Source organism: Spermophilus citellus, assembly GCF_964194105.1.
Source record: "Spermophilus citellus genome assembly, chromosome: 4".
NCBI classification, from domain to species: domain Eukaryota; kingdom Metazoa; phylum Chordata; class Mammalia; order Rodentia; family Sciuridae; genus Spermophilus; species Spermophilus citellus.
In genome coordinates this window covers 136248072-136260147 of record NC_138185.1, presented here as the reverse complement: position 1 = coordinate 136260147, position 12076 = coordinate 136248072, and the positions used below count along the sequence as shown (strand labels likewise).

The 12076-nt window shown below is 39.1% G+C and overlaps 1 protein-coding gene across 14 annotated transcripts in view; it reads left to right on the top strand.

Moving 5' to 3' along the window:
- The window catches only part of STARD9 (StAR related lipid transfer domain containing 9), a 168849-nt gene that overhangs the window by 143523 nt on the left and 13250 nt on the right, over nucleotides 1-12076 (top strand). For all 14 annotated transcript variants that reach the window (XR_014021416.1, XR_014021417.1, XM_081289596.1 and 11 more), the window contains 4 exons: nucleotides 133-324; nucleotides 599-782; nucleotides 2106-2243; nucleotides 11829-11940. Coding sequence is in view for 12 of the 14 variants with exons in the window: in XM_081289596.1 (XP_081145722.1) it covers nucleotides 133-324; nucleotides 599-782; nucleotides 2106-2243; nucleotides 11829-11940 (626 nt within the window). In the remaining 2 variants the exon portion in view is untranslated. The remainder of the gene's footprint in view (nucleotides 1-132; nucleotides 325-598; nucleotides 783-2105; nucleotides 2244-11828; nucleotides 11941-12076) is intronic.

Sequence of the window (12076 nt, the reverse complement as noted above, 5' to 3'; positions counted from 1 at the left end):
CCTGAGAAAGCTAATGGCTGAACTTTTCCCTCTGTCCTTGCTCATTTGGGAATATTCCAGAGAGGGTCAGAGAGAGCTTGGGGGAAGGACACTCAGGTACAGTTTCAGTGACTCAATTCCATTTTGTTGCAGGCAAAAAAAAGCCATCGAGACCCTCAGGAGAGAGCGGACTGAGCAACTTCAGAACTTCCGCAGGACAAGAAGCCCCCCCAAAAAACTGAGCCTCCTACCCAGCAGGGATCTCCTGACCCAGAACTTTGACTTGCCCAGCAGGCGCCGAGAATACCTGCAACAACTGAGGAAGGATGTTGTAGAGATCACCAGGTGAAGATAGTCCCAGAACCCTGCAGGGAGCAGGCTCTGTGTGGTAGAGGGGATCATGGGGAGCGGGGGCTGGAGTTTTAACATCCGGGAGGGCCCTGCATGCCTGTGGTCAAATGGAAGTGAATGTGGTAAAAGGTTGTAAAAATCAAACTTCATGACCCTGTGGGCAAAGGGAGGAGGGGATCTTCAAGAACATGGCATTGAGCTAGACTTGGGTGGGCTGGCCAGGACTGTCATGTAAGAAGATACCTTTCCATCCTGTGATCTTCTACAGGAGCCCTGAGTCAGCATCAAGGTCTGCTCCCTCACCCTCTGACATTGATCTGATGCTGCGCAACTATCAGCAGGCCCGTGAGGAGGCCAAGACGGAAATTGCCAAGGCACGGGACAGATTGAGGGAGCAAACTGAACAAGAGAAGTTGAGAATCCGTGAGCAGATCATCTCCCATCTGCTGAGGGTGAGGAATGGGGTGACTTCAGGATTGACTGGGGCAGACCTGGAAACTGGGGTAGCCTTCACTGTGGTAGTCTGAGTCTGAGGATATAATACTTAGAGAAGAGCTGGCACCAAGGGCACCAAAGCTGGGCTCACTCTTTTTTTCAATTGTTTTTTTTAGTTATACATGACACAAGCATCCATTTTGACATAATTATACAAGCATGGAATATATCTTGTTCTAATTCAGGCCCCAGTACTTCTGCTTCCCCTTTCCTCCCCCACTTCCTGTTCCCTTCCCTCTACTCTACTGATCTTTCTGCTGTTTACCCAATTTTTTAAAAATTTAATTCTTGTGGGTGTATATGATGGTGAGATTCATATATGTGCATAGAAAAGTTATGTCAGATTCATTCCACTGTCTTTTCTTTTCCCATCTCTCCTCCCTTCTCTTCATTCCCCTTTGTCTACTCCACTGAACTTCAATTCTTTTTTTTTTTTAATCGACCCATATTGTGGGTTAGCTTCCACTATCAGAAAAACATTTGACCTTTGGTTTTTGGGAATAGCTAATTTTACTTAGCATGGTAGTCTTCAGATCCATCCATTTACCAGCAAATGTGATAAAGTCATTCTTCTTAATGGCTGAGTAATATTCCATTATGTATATATACCACATTTTGTTTATTAATTCATTTGTAGAAGGGCACTTAGGTTGACTCCATAGCTAAGCTATTGTGAATTGATGTGGTTGCGTCACTGTAGTATGTTGATATATACCAAGGAGTGGGATAACTGGGTCAAATGGTGGTTTCATTCCTAGTTTTTTGAGGAATCTCCATGCTGTTTTCCAGAATGGTTGCACCAATTTGCAGTCCCACCCACAATTTATTTGTTTATTTTTAATATTTTTAAAATTTTTTTAAAGAGAGAGAAAGAATTTTAATATTTATTTTTTAGTTTTCGGCGGACACAACATCTTTGTATGTGGTGCTAAGGATCGAACCCGGGCCGCACGCATGCCAGGCGAGCGCGCTACCGCTTGAGCCACATCCCCAGCCCCCCACCCACAATTTATGAGGGTACCTTTTCCCTCACATTCTTACCAACATTTATTATTACTATTTTCTTGATAATTTGGGCTCACTTTCTTGACATCCTCATCAGACTGGGCTCCTATCTCCAGGTGATATATAGTCAGGGTGGGGAAGTATGGAAGTGAGAGGCCATGGTGGGAGGCATTGGGGGGTAAGTAATGGGAGCTGTGGAAGAGATGGTTTGGGAAAGGAAATGTGGGTAGTGAGGGTGCATCAGGAGCTAGATGATGATGATCTGTTCTTCTCAGGAAGAGGAAAGACTACACACCTTGGCCAACTCCAGCTCTCTATGCACCAGCTCCAATGGAAGCCTCTCCTCTGTTGTCACTTCTGGTTACAATAGCAGCCCGGCCCTGTCAGGCCAGCTCCGGTCCCCAGAGAGTGTGGTGAGTGGGCAGATGTGGGGAACAATCTCTAGGGGTCAGGACTGTTGAGAGGAGAGTTTTTTAGCAGGACCTCATGCCTCCTCGAGGCCACTGCTGACATAAGTTCTTCCCATGTGCTATGACCTTTGATCAGAACCCTTTAGTTCTGCTTCCCTCTCCCTCTGTGTATTCATTCATAAATGAATGTTTATTATGTATTCACTGTTTTAGGACAGACACACAGCAGTGAACAAAACTGTTGTTGTTGGGGTTTTTTGGTGCTGGGGATAGAACTCTGGGGCATTCAACTACTGAGCCACACCCCCTTCCCTTTTTTGTATTTTATTTAGAGACAGGGTCTTGCTGAGGGCCTTGCTAAGATGCTGAGGCTGGCTTTGAACTCTCAATCCTCCTGTCTTAGCCTCCTGAGCCACTGGAATTACAGGTGTACACCATACCGCCTGACCAAAACTGTTTTCCTTAAACAGACTGTTAGAGGATAAACAGCTTATTTGCTGGCTAATGTTGCAAGAGGTTATTTGAAAAAGTGATGCTAAGCCAGTACAAAATAGAGGATCTGACCTATTCTGCAAGGTCAATAAAATTATCTGAAGAGAGTGCATTTAGGCTGAGACCAGAAGGCTAAGAAGTAGTTAATATAAACAAAGTGGTACTGGTGTTGGAGAGTTGTTCGTCCAGTAAGTGAGGCCTTGAGGAAGGGAGAGTCTGAGGAGCTAAATGGAGGCCACTGTGGCTGGAATATGTAATGAGATGGGAAAATGACATGAGAAAGCCTAGAAAAGGCCAAATCATATAGACTATATTGAGAATTCTGGCCCGTCTCTAATCCATTTGATGTTGATACTCCCCCAAAGTGACAAAAAGCTGTTGAATTTAGTGAGGCCCTAACCAACTTAGTGAGATGCTGTCTTGAAATAAAAAATAAAAAGTGCTAGGAGTGTGGCTCAGTGGATTAAAAAAGAAAAAAACCTCTTGAAAACCTTTGTTTAAGTAGGGGAATAGAATGATGGAATCGTAAGAGGAGGAGGCAAGAGCTGCTATGGGGAGACCCAAAAGAGGCCTGTGGCAAAGTTGGGCTAGAGGTGGTGGTTGCCTGGGTTTAGGGTACTGCCAGTGAAGAAACAGGTGGTGGGTGTAATGGGGAGCGCATCTGCAGAGCTTGAATGTCAGAGGAAGTAAGAGACAGGAGTCAAAAATGGCATACAACTTGAGTTGAGCAACTGAAGGAATGATGGTATCAATGATGACAAGGAACACTGGAGGAAGACCAAGTTTTGTGGGGAAGATCATGAATTTGATTTCTCCCTTATTGAGTAGAAGATGTGAGAAATCCAGGTGTAGGAATCAGAATCAAGTGGGCAGTTGGAAATATAGATCTAGATCTAGAGCTCAGAGTAAATCCTGCCTGAGGATAAACACTTGAAATTCACTTTATAAATAAAACTTCACATGGTAAATATATTAATATTCAAACAACAGCAAAGGACAAGGTTTTAAGTGCCTCTTTCAGTCTCTATTTGCCTTCCCAAAAGCAGTCATCTTATCCCAGTTCAGTTTTTATTTCCAAAGATATATGCAGCTATGTGAACATGACTATCTTTTGTAAAGCACATAATGGAGGCATGCTGTACCCACTTTGTTTCTTTGCTTTTTCCCTTAAAAATATATTTTATATATCACTGCATATCAGTAAATTTGTTGCTGACTTTTCTTTTTCTTTTTTTGGTGGTACTGGGGATTGACCACAGGGGCATTCTACCACTGAGCCATATCTTTAGTCCTTTTCATTTTTTACTTATTTATTTATTTATTTAGAGTTTTGCTAGGTTTCAAAACTTGGGATCCTCCTGCCTTGGCATCCTGAGTTGCTGGGATTATAGGTGTGTACCACTGTATCTAGCCTGAGGTATTCATTTTTTGAAATTAATTTATTTATTCTAATTAGGTATATATGACAGCAGAATGCATTTTGATTCACTGTACATAATTGCAGCACAACTTTTCATTTCTCTGATTGTACACAATGTAGCGTCACGCCACATGTGTAGTCATACATGTACCTAGGGTAATGATGTCCATCTCATTCCACCATCTTTCCTGCCCCCATGCTTCTCCTCCACTCCCTTCCCTTTGTCCAATCACAGTTCCTCCATTTTCCCCCATACCTCCCCTCCCCCATTATGGATTAGCATCCACTTATATAGAGAACACATTCGGCATTTGGTTTTTTGGGATTGGCTTACTTTGCTTAGCATGATATTCTCCAACTCCATCTATTTACCTGCAAATGCCATGATTTTATTCTCTTTTAATGCTGAATAATATTCCATTGTGTATATACACCACAGTTTCTTTATCCATTCATCTATTGAAGGGCATCTGGGTTGCTTCCAGTTTAACTATCGTGAATTGAACTGCTATAAACATTGATGTGGCTGCGTTATTATAGTATGCTGATTTTTAAGTCCTTTGGGGATAGATTGAGGAGTGCGATAGCTGAGTCAAATGGTGATTCCATTCCAAGTGTTCTGAGGAATCTCCATACTGCTTTCCAGAGTGATTGTACCAATTTGCAGTCCCACTAGCAATGTATGAGTGTGTCTTTTCTCTCACATCCTCACCAACATTTATTGTTACTTGTATTCTTATAACTGCCACTCTGACTGGCTTGAGATAAAATCTTAGAGTAGTTAGTTTTGATTTGCATTTCTCTAATTACTAAAGATGTTGAACATTTTTTCATATATTTGTTGATCGATTGTATTTCTTCTTCTGAGAATTGTCTGTTCAGCTCTTCAGCCCACTTATTGATTGGGTTGTTTTTTTGTTGTTGTTGTTGTTTTTGGTGCTTAGCTTTCTGAGTTCTTTATATATCCTAGAGATTAGTGTTTTGTCTGACGTGCATGTGGCAAAAATCTGCTGCCCAAATGTAGACTGTTCACCTTATTGTTTCTTTGGCTGAGAAGAAGCTTTTTAGTTTGAATCCATCCCATTTATTGATTTTTTGTTTTATTTCTTTTTTTTTTTTTTTTTTTTTTTTTTTTTTAGTTCTCGGCGGACACAACATCGTTGTTGGTATGTGGTGCTGAGGATCAAACCCGGGCCGCACGCATGCCAGGCGAGCGCGCTACCACTTGAGCCACATCCCCAGCCCAATTTTTTGTTTTATTTCTTGAGTTTTAGGAGTCTTGTTAAAGAAGTCGGGGCCTAATCCAATGTGATAAAGATTTGGGCCTAATTTTTCCTCTATTAGGAGCAGAGTCTCTGGTCTAATTCCTAGGTCCTTGATCCACTTTGAGTTGAGTTTTGTGTGTGGTGAGAGAGAGGGGTGTATTTGCTGCATATGGATTTCCAGTTTTCCCAGCACCATTTGTTGAAGATAGTTTTCCCAGCACCATTTGTTGAAGAGGCTATCTTTTTTCCAATGATTGTTTTTGGCACCTTTGTCTAGTATGAGATAACTGTAGTTATGTGGGTTTGTCTCTGTGTCCTCTATTCTGCACCATTGGTCTATATATCTATTTTGGTGTTCATACCATGCTGTTTTTGTTACTATAGCTTTATAGTATAGTTTAAGGTCTGGTATTGTGATGCCAGCTGTTTCACTCTTCTTGCTAAGGATTGCTTTGGCTATTCTGGGTCTCTTATTTTTTCCAAATGAATTTCATGATTGTTTTTTCTATTTTTATAAGGAATGACGTTGGAATTTTAATTGGAATTGCACTGAATCTGTATAGCACTTTGGATAGTATGGCCATTTTGACAATATTAATTTTGCCTGGGGGCTGGGGATGTGGCTCAAGTGGTAGCGTGCTCGCCTAGCACATGTGAGGCACTGGGTTTGATTCTCAGCACAACATAAAAATGAAATAAAAATATTGTGTCCACCTAAAAAAAATAAAAATAAAAAATAAATATTTAAAAAAATATTAATTTTGCCTATCCAAAAGCATGGGAGATCTTTCCATCTTCTCAGGTTTTCTTCAATTTGTTTCTTTAGTGTTCTATAGTTTTCATTGTAGAAGTCTTTCACCTCTTTTGTTAAATTGATTCCCAAGTATTTTATTTTATTTTTTGAGGCTAATGAGTCATTCATTTTTAACAGCTGCATAGTGTTTATCTCTTGTTTTTCTTAAAGTTTGATATTTTGTACAGATAATATATTCATATAGTAAAAAAGCAAAAAGATAAACATGTGAAAGGAAATTGGCACAGGACTACCTAGACACACCAAGGACAAAAACAAAAGCAGATTTATTGTCAGGAACCTGTCAGACTCTCTCAGTCAGAGAGAACAGCAACTTCTCTCTCAAGAATTACTTTTAATAGGCCAAGTAAAGGCCGTGGGTTAGGGGCGGGGTTAGCTCTTGTGATTGGCATAGCAAGCGTCACCTGATTTTGGTGAATGCAAGTTTTCATTTCTGAAGACAAAAATAAGCAAGTTTCTGTTTCTCAAGGAAGAAACAGCAGTTATTTCTGAAGAACAGAACTTGAATCATAAAATGGGAGTGGGGAAACGAAGATGGCTGTAGTTATGCCAACAATATGTAGAGGTAGATAGGGAATCCCTATTCTCACTCAACCTAATCCTTTTCCATCCGAGGAAAGCAGTGTAGTTTTTTGGATGGATCCTCCTAGAGATCTTTATACATACTGTTCTTACCTCCCCCCACCCACCCAGTGTACCTTGGAGTGCTTTCTATTTGAGTATGTGGAGAACTAACTTTTTTCTTCATTTCTTCTTCGCGCTCCATTGTAGAAATGTACTGTGACTTATTTAACTATTCTTCCAACTTAGGTTATTTTCAGTATTTTGCTGTTATTAATGATGCTGCAGTGAATAACTTTGTGCCTGAATCATTTCATATATGTGCAGATAAACCTGTGGGATAAATTTCCATAAGTAGGTTTGTACAAAGAGTTCATGCATTTGAGAACTGGGGTTGTGGCTCAGTGTTAGAGCACTTGCCTAGCACATGTGAGGTACTGGGTTTGATCCTGAGTACCATATTAAAAAATAAATAAATAAAAGTATTAAAAACACCCCTCAGTCTTCATTAAAAATAAAGAGTACATGCGGGCTGGGGATGTGGCTCAAGCGGTAGCGCGCACGCCTGGCATGCGTGCGGCCCGGGTTCGATCCTCAGCACCACATACCAACAAAGATGCTGTGTCCGCCGAGAACTAAAAAATAAATATTAAAAAAAATAAAGATATTGTGTCCACCTAAAACTAAAAATGAATATTTAAAAAAAAAAGAGTACATGCATATGAAATTTTGATACCTCTTGATAAAGTTACCCTCACAGATACACTAATTTACATTCCCATTAGCAAAGGGTAGGAGTCTGTTTCTCCCTATTCTCTCATCAATTTTTCCAGTTTTTTTTTGTTGTTGTTCATTGGTTTTGTTTTCCTTGTATAGCTGGGCATTGAACACAGGGCCTCATGTATACTAGGCAAGTGCTCTACCACTGAACTGTATCCCCTGACCTCTTTTTTAAAAACATTTTATGTTTGAGACAGCATCTCTCTATATTGCTGATGCTGGCCTCCAACTTGCAATCCTTCTGCCTTAGCCTCTGGAATAGCTGGGATTACTGATGTGTGCCATGGTGTTCTACAAATGTTTCGTTTTCCCGTAAAAAAATAGTGTCTCATTTTTCTCATATAGGATCTCTTTTATTTAAAAAAAAACATCTATTTAAATATTTTTCTTTTTTCTGAGCCTCTGTTTATGTCCTTTGCTCCTTGGTTTTTTTTCTTACCAATTTTTAAGAGTTCTTTATATAATAACAAGAATTAACCCTTTGCCTTAAATGAGTTACAGATATTTTTTCCCAGTGCTTCACTCTTTATCAACTTTGCTTGTTTTGCTTGGGACCATTCAGAAATATTTATTTATCAGCCAGCTATAGTGGCACATACCTGTAATCCCAGCAACTCAGGAGGCTGACGCAGGAGGATTGCAAGTTCAAGGACAGCCTCAACAATTTAGCAAGGCCCTAAGCAAATTAGTGAGACTCTGTCTCAAAAAATAAAAAGGGCTTAGGTTATGGCTCAATGGATAAGCACCCCTGGGTTTAAAAAAAAGTGTTAAGAAAGATTTATTTATTTATCAACTTTATTTTTATAGTATTTAAGTTCTCAATAGAAATTCTTTGTAACTTTGGAATGGAGAATGTTTCTAATTAAGAATTTCTCCCCTGATTTCTTCTAGAACTGCTGTGGTCTTATTTTTCATATTTAAATCTTTGTTCCATTTATAATTATTTTCACATTTGTTTTGAGGTGTGTATCCAACTTTATTCCTTTGGGTGGCTATCTGCTTGTCCCTGTAGTGATTATTAGGTATTCATCTTAGCCTCACCAGGGCACAGTGTCCCTTTTCCCTGTACTAGGGCTTAGAATGAGTCTACTCTCTAATAGCACCAGTCCTCCCAAGCTCCTACCTTGCCCTTCCTTTCCTGAGATTTTTCAGACCCTTGTCTATTTTCTGTGTGAAATTTAGGATCAGATTTTCTAGTTCAATTAAGAATTTGTTAGTATTTTTATTAAATTTTTTTTCATATTGGGGATTAACCATTGAGCTATATCCCTAACCCTTTTTATATTTACTTCTTTTAAATATAGGAAGACAGGGTCTCACTAAGTTCTTAGGGTCTCACTAAATTGCTGAGGCTAGCCTCAAACTTGTAATCCTGGACTGGGATTGTGACTCAGTAGTGGAGCACTTGCCTGGTATATGTGAGGTACAGGGTTCGATTTTCAGCACCACATACAAATAAATAAAATAAAGGTCCACTGACAACTAAAAAAGATATTAAACAAACAACCCCCCCGCAAAAAAAAAAAAACCCTAACTTGCAATCTTCCTTTTCATTATCTGCCATAAGAAACCCTGTGCCACTCGTCATTTCTCCCCAAACCTACCATTCCCCAACCTTAGGCAACCTCTAATTTATTTTCTGTCTCTACAGAAAGATTTGATTATTCTGGACATTTAATATAAATGGGATCATATGATGACTGGTCTTTTTTCACTGGCTTCTTTCTCTTAGCATAATATTTTTCAGGATTTATTAGTTTCCTAGAATCTCTGTAACAAATTACTGCAAACAGGGTAGCTTAGAACAATAGAAATTTACCCTGTCATAAATTTGGAGGCTACAAGTTTGAAATCATGGTTAGCAACACTAGGCTCCCTCAGAAAGCTCTTGGAGAGAATCTGTTCCATGTTTTTCTCTGAGCTTCTGGTGGTCACCAGCAATCCATGGCATTCTTAGACTTGTAGCTGCATCTCTACAATCTCTCCCGGTCTTTATATGTTGTTCTCCATGTATGTGTGTCTCCTGTGTCTTCACATGACTTTCTTATAATGTCATCAATCATTGGATTTAGGGCTTACTCTAATCCAGGATTATCTTGACTACTGAATAAGATTATATTCATAGATACTTGGGTTAGAGCTTCAACATATCTTTTACTGGAGACAGTAATTCAATCCATAATATGGATGCATTCATTTGTAGCATATATCAAAATTTCATTCTTTTTTTTCTGGCCAAATAATCTTGCATTGTATGAACTGACCACACTTTGTTTATCTGTTCATCAATTGATGGACATTAAAGTTGTCTATCAGGTTGTGTCTGTCGTTTTGTCACTTATGATTATTGCCGTCATGAACATTCCTGTGGAAGGTTTTTTTTTTTTTTTTTTTTAAAGATTCGATGCTGGGGACTGAGTTGTGGTCAATGGTAGAGCGCTTGCCTAGCATGTGTGAGGTACTGGGTTTGATTCTCAGCACCACATAAAAATAAATAAAATAAAGGTCCATTGAGAACTAAGAAAATATTTAAAAAGGATTCGATGCTGTATTTCTGTTGATGGTAAATCAAAATATGTTTTAGCAATAGCATTAATTTAATGGTTTTTTTAAATTAACATTTTTTTTCACTTCTTCTGGGTTTGAATCACTGGATCATAGAACTGCCAGACTATTTTTCAAAGTGGCTGCACTATATGCATTCCCGTCAGCAGTATTTAAGCAGTATATATGTTTCTCTACATTTTCACTAACAGTTGGTGTTACTATCTGTCCTTTGTATTTAGAGGTTCCACATCTACAGATTTAACCAATCACAGGTTGAAAACATTTTTTTTTAAATGTTGTTATTGATGTGTACCAGCCTAAAGTGGTTATATCTACACTGAACACAGGCTTTTCTTCTTCTCATTGTTCCCTAAAACTATTTACATATTACTTCATGGCATTAGGTGTTATAATAACATAGAGATTATTTAAAGTATTTAGGAAAAAGTGGAATGTTTGCATGGATTATATGCAAATATTTGTGTTTAAGTGACTTGGACATCCTCAGAAGGTCCTGGAACCAGTTCCTTGCACAAGCTAAGGGATGACTGGTTTGGGTTGTAGCCACCAGAGTGGATGTGACGTGGTACTACATGGTTTTAGTTGCATTTCCCTGATGGCCATTTGTGGATCTTCTTTGGAGATATGTCTGTTCAGATCTTTTGCTCATTTTTTTTTAAATTGAAGTTTTGTCTTTGAGTTCTTTATATATTCTAGTAAAAGTCCTTCATCAGGTATAATTTACAAAATTTTCCCCACATGTGTGTTGTCTTTTCGCTGTCCCTTTGCAGCACAAAGTGGGTGTTTGTGTTGTTGTTGTTTGGGATTGAACCCAGAGTGTTCTACTACTGAACAATATCCCCTTTTATTTTTTTATTTGAGGCAGGGTCTTACTAAGTTGCTGGCCTAAAACTTGAGATCTTTCTTCCTCAGCCTCCCTAGTTGCTGGGATTACAGGTGTGAGTCACCATGCCCAGCTGATAAATATCTCCATAGTATATCAACTAATATTCTCAATTGATAATATGTAACAGTTCCTACTTACATACCTACAGTGCCTACCATACTTTGCTTAACAGTATTATCAAGGTTCTTTAGTCTTTACTAATATTATAGTATTTTAGTTATATAGTTCTATTCTTGTGTCTTGACATTGTCAATTTTTTATGGTGACTAATTGTACCCTATATTCATTTTTCTATTTGATTATTGGGCTTTTTATTTTTTGTGGCCCTTCTGCATATTAAGAAAATATCCATTTTTGTTATTTGAGCTGCCAGTTGTAAATTTGTTTTTCAAGATATTAATTATTGGACTGGGGGTGTAGCTCAGTGGTAGATTACTTACTTAGCATGTACGAGGTCCTTGGTTCAATCCTCTCGCCATGTATTTATTTATTTAGAGAATTTTTTTAATATTTATTTTTTAGTTTTTGGGGGACACAACATCTTTGTATGTGGTGCTGAGGATCGAACCCGGGCCGCGCACATGCCAGGCGAGCGCGCTACTGCTTGAGCCACATCCCCAGCCCCATCGCCAATGTATTTATTATGTGCAAAAAATTTTGCCCTGTTTAGAAAGGCATTTACCCCCCTCTATGAATTTTTTAAGTTATATTTTTTATAATAATGTTATACTTCCCCACCCCCAATATATCATTGATCCATAAAGCATAAAGGATTTATTTTGGCATGACCTCTGTTCTTCAGGGGGACTCAAACTTGCCTGATTCCAGAGACACCTGGATAGGGGATGGGCAGGCCCATTCTGCAGTGAGGAACCTGTATCTGGCTGGATCTGTCTGGAAGAATTCAGCTTACCGTGAGTGGCAGGGGGGTGGGGCATAGATATCTGCCTGGTTTGGGGACTTATTTATGCCTACTGTATCATAGGGAGTCACTGGCCAGAAACTGTCAGTCCAGTGTCCCTACCCCTGATAGGGAGCTGTTGCTGTCAT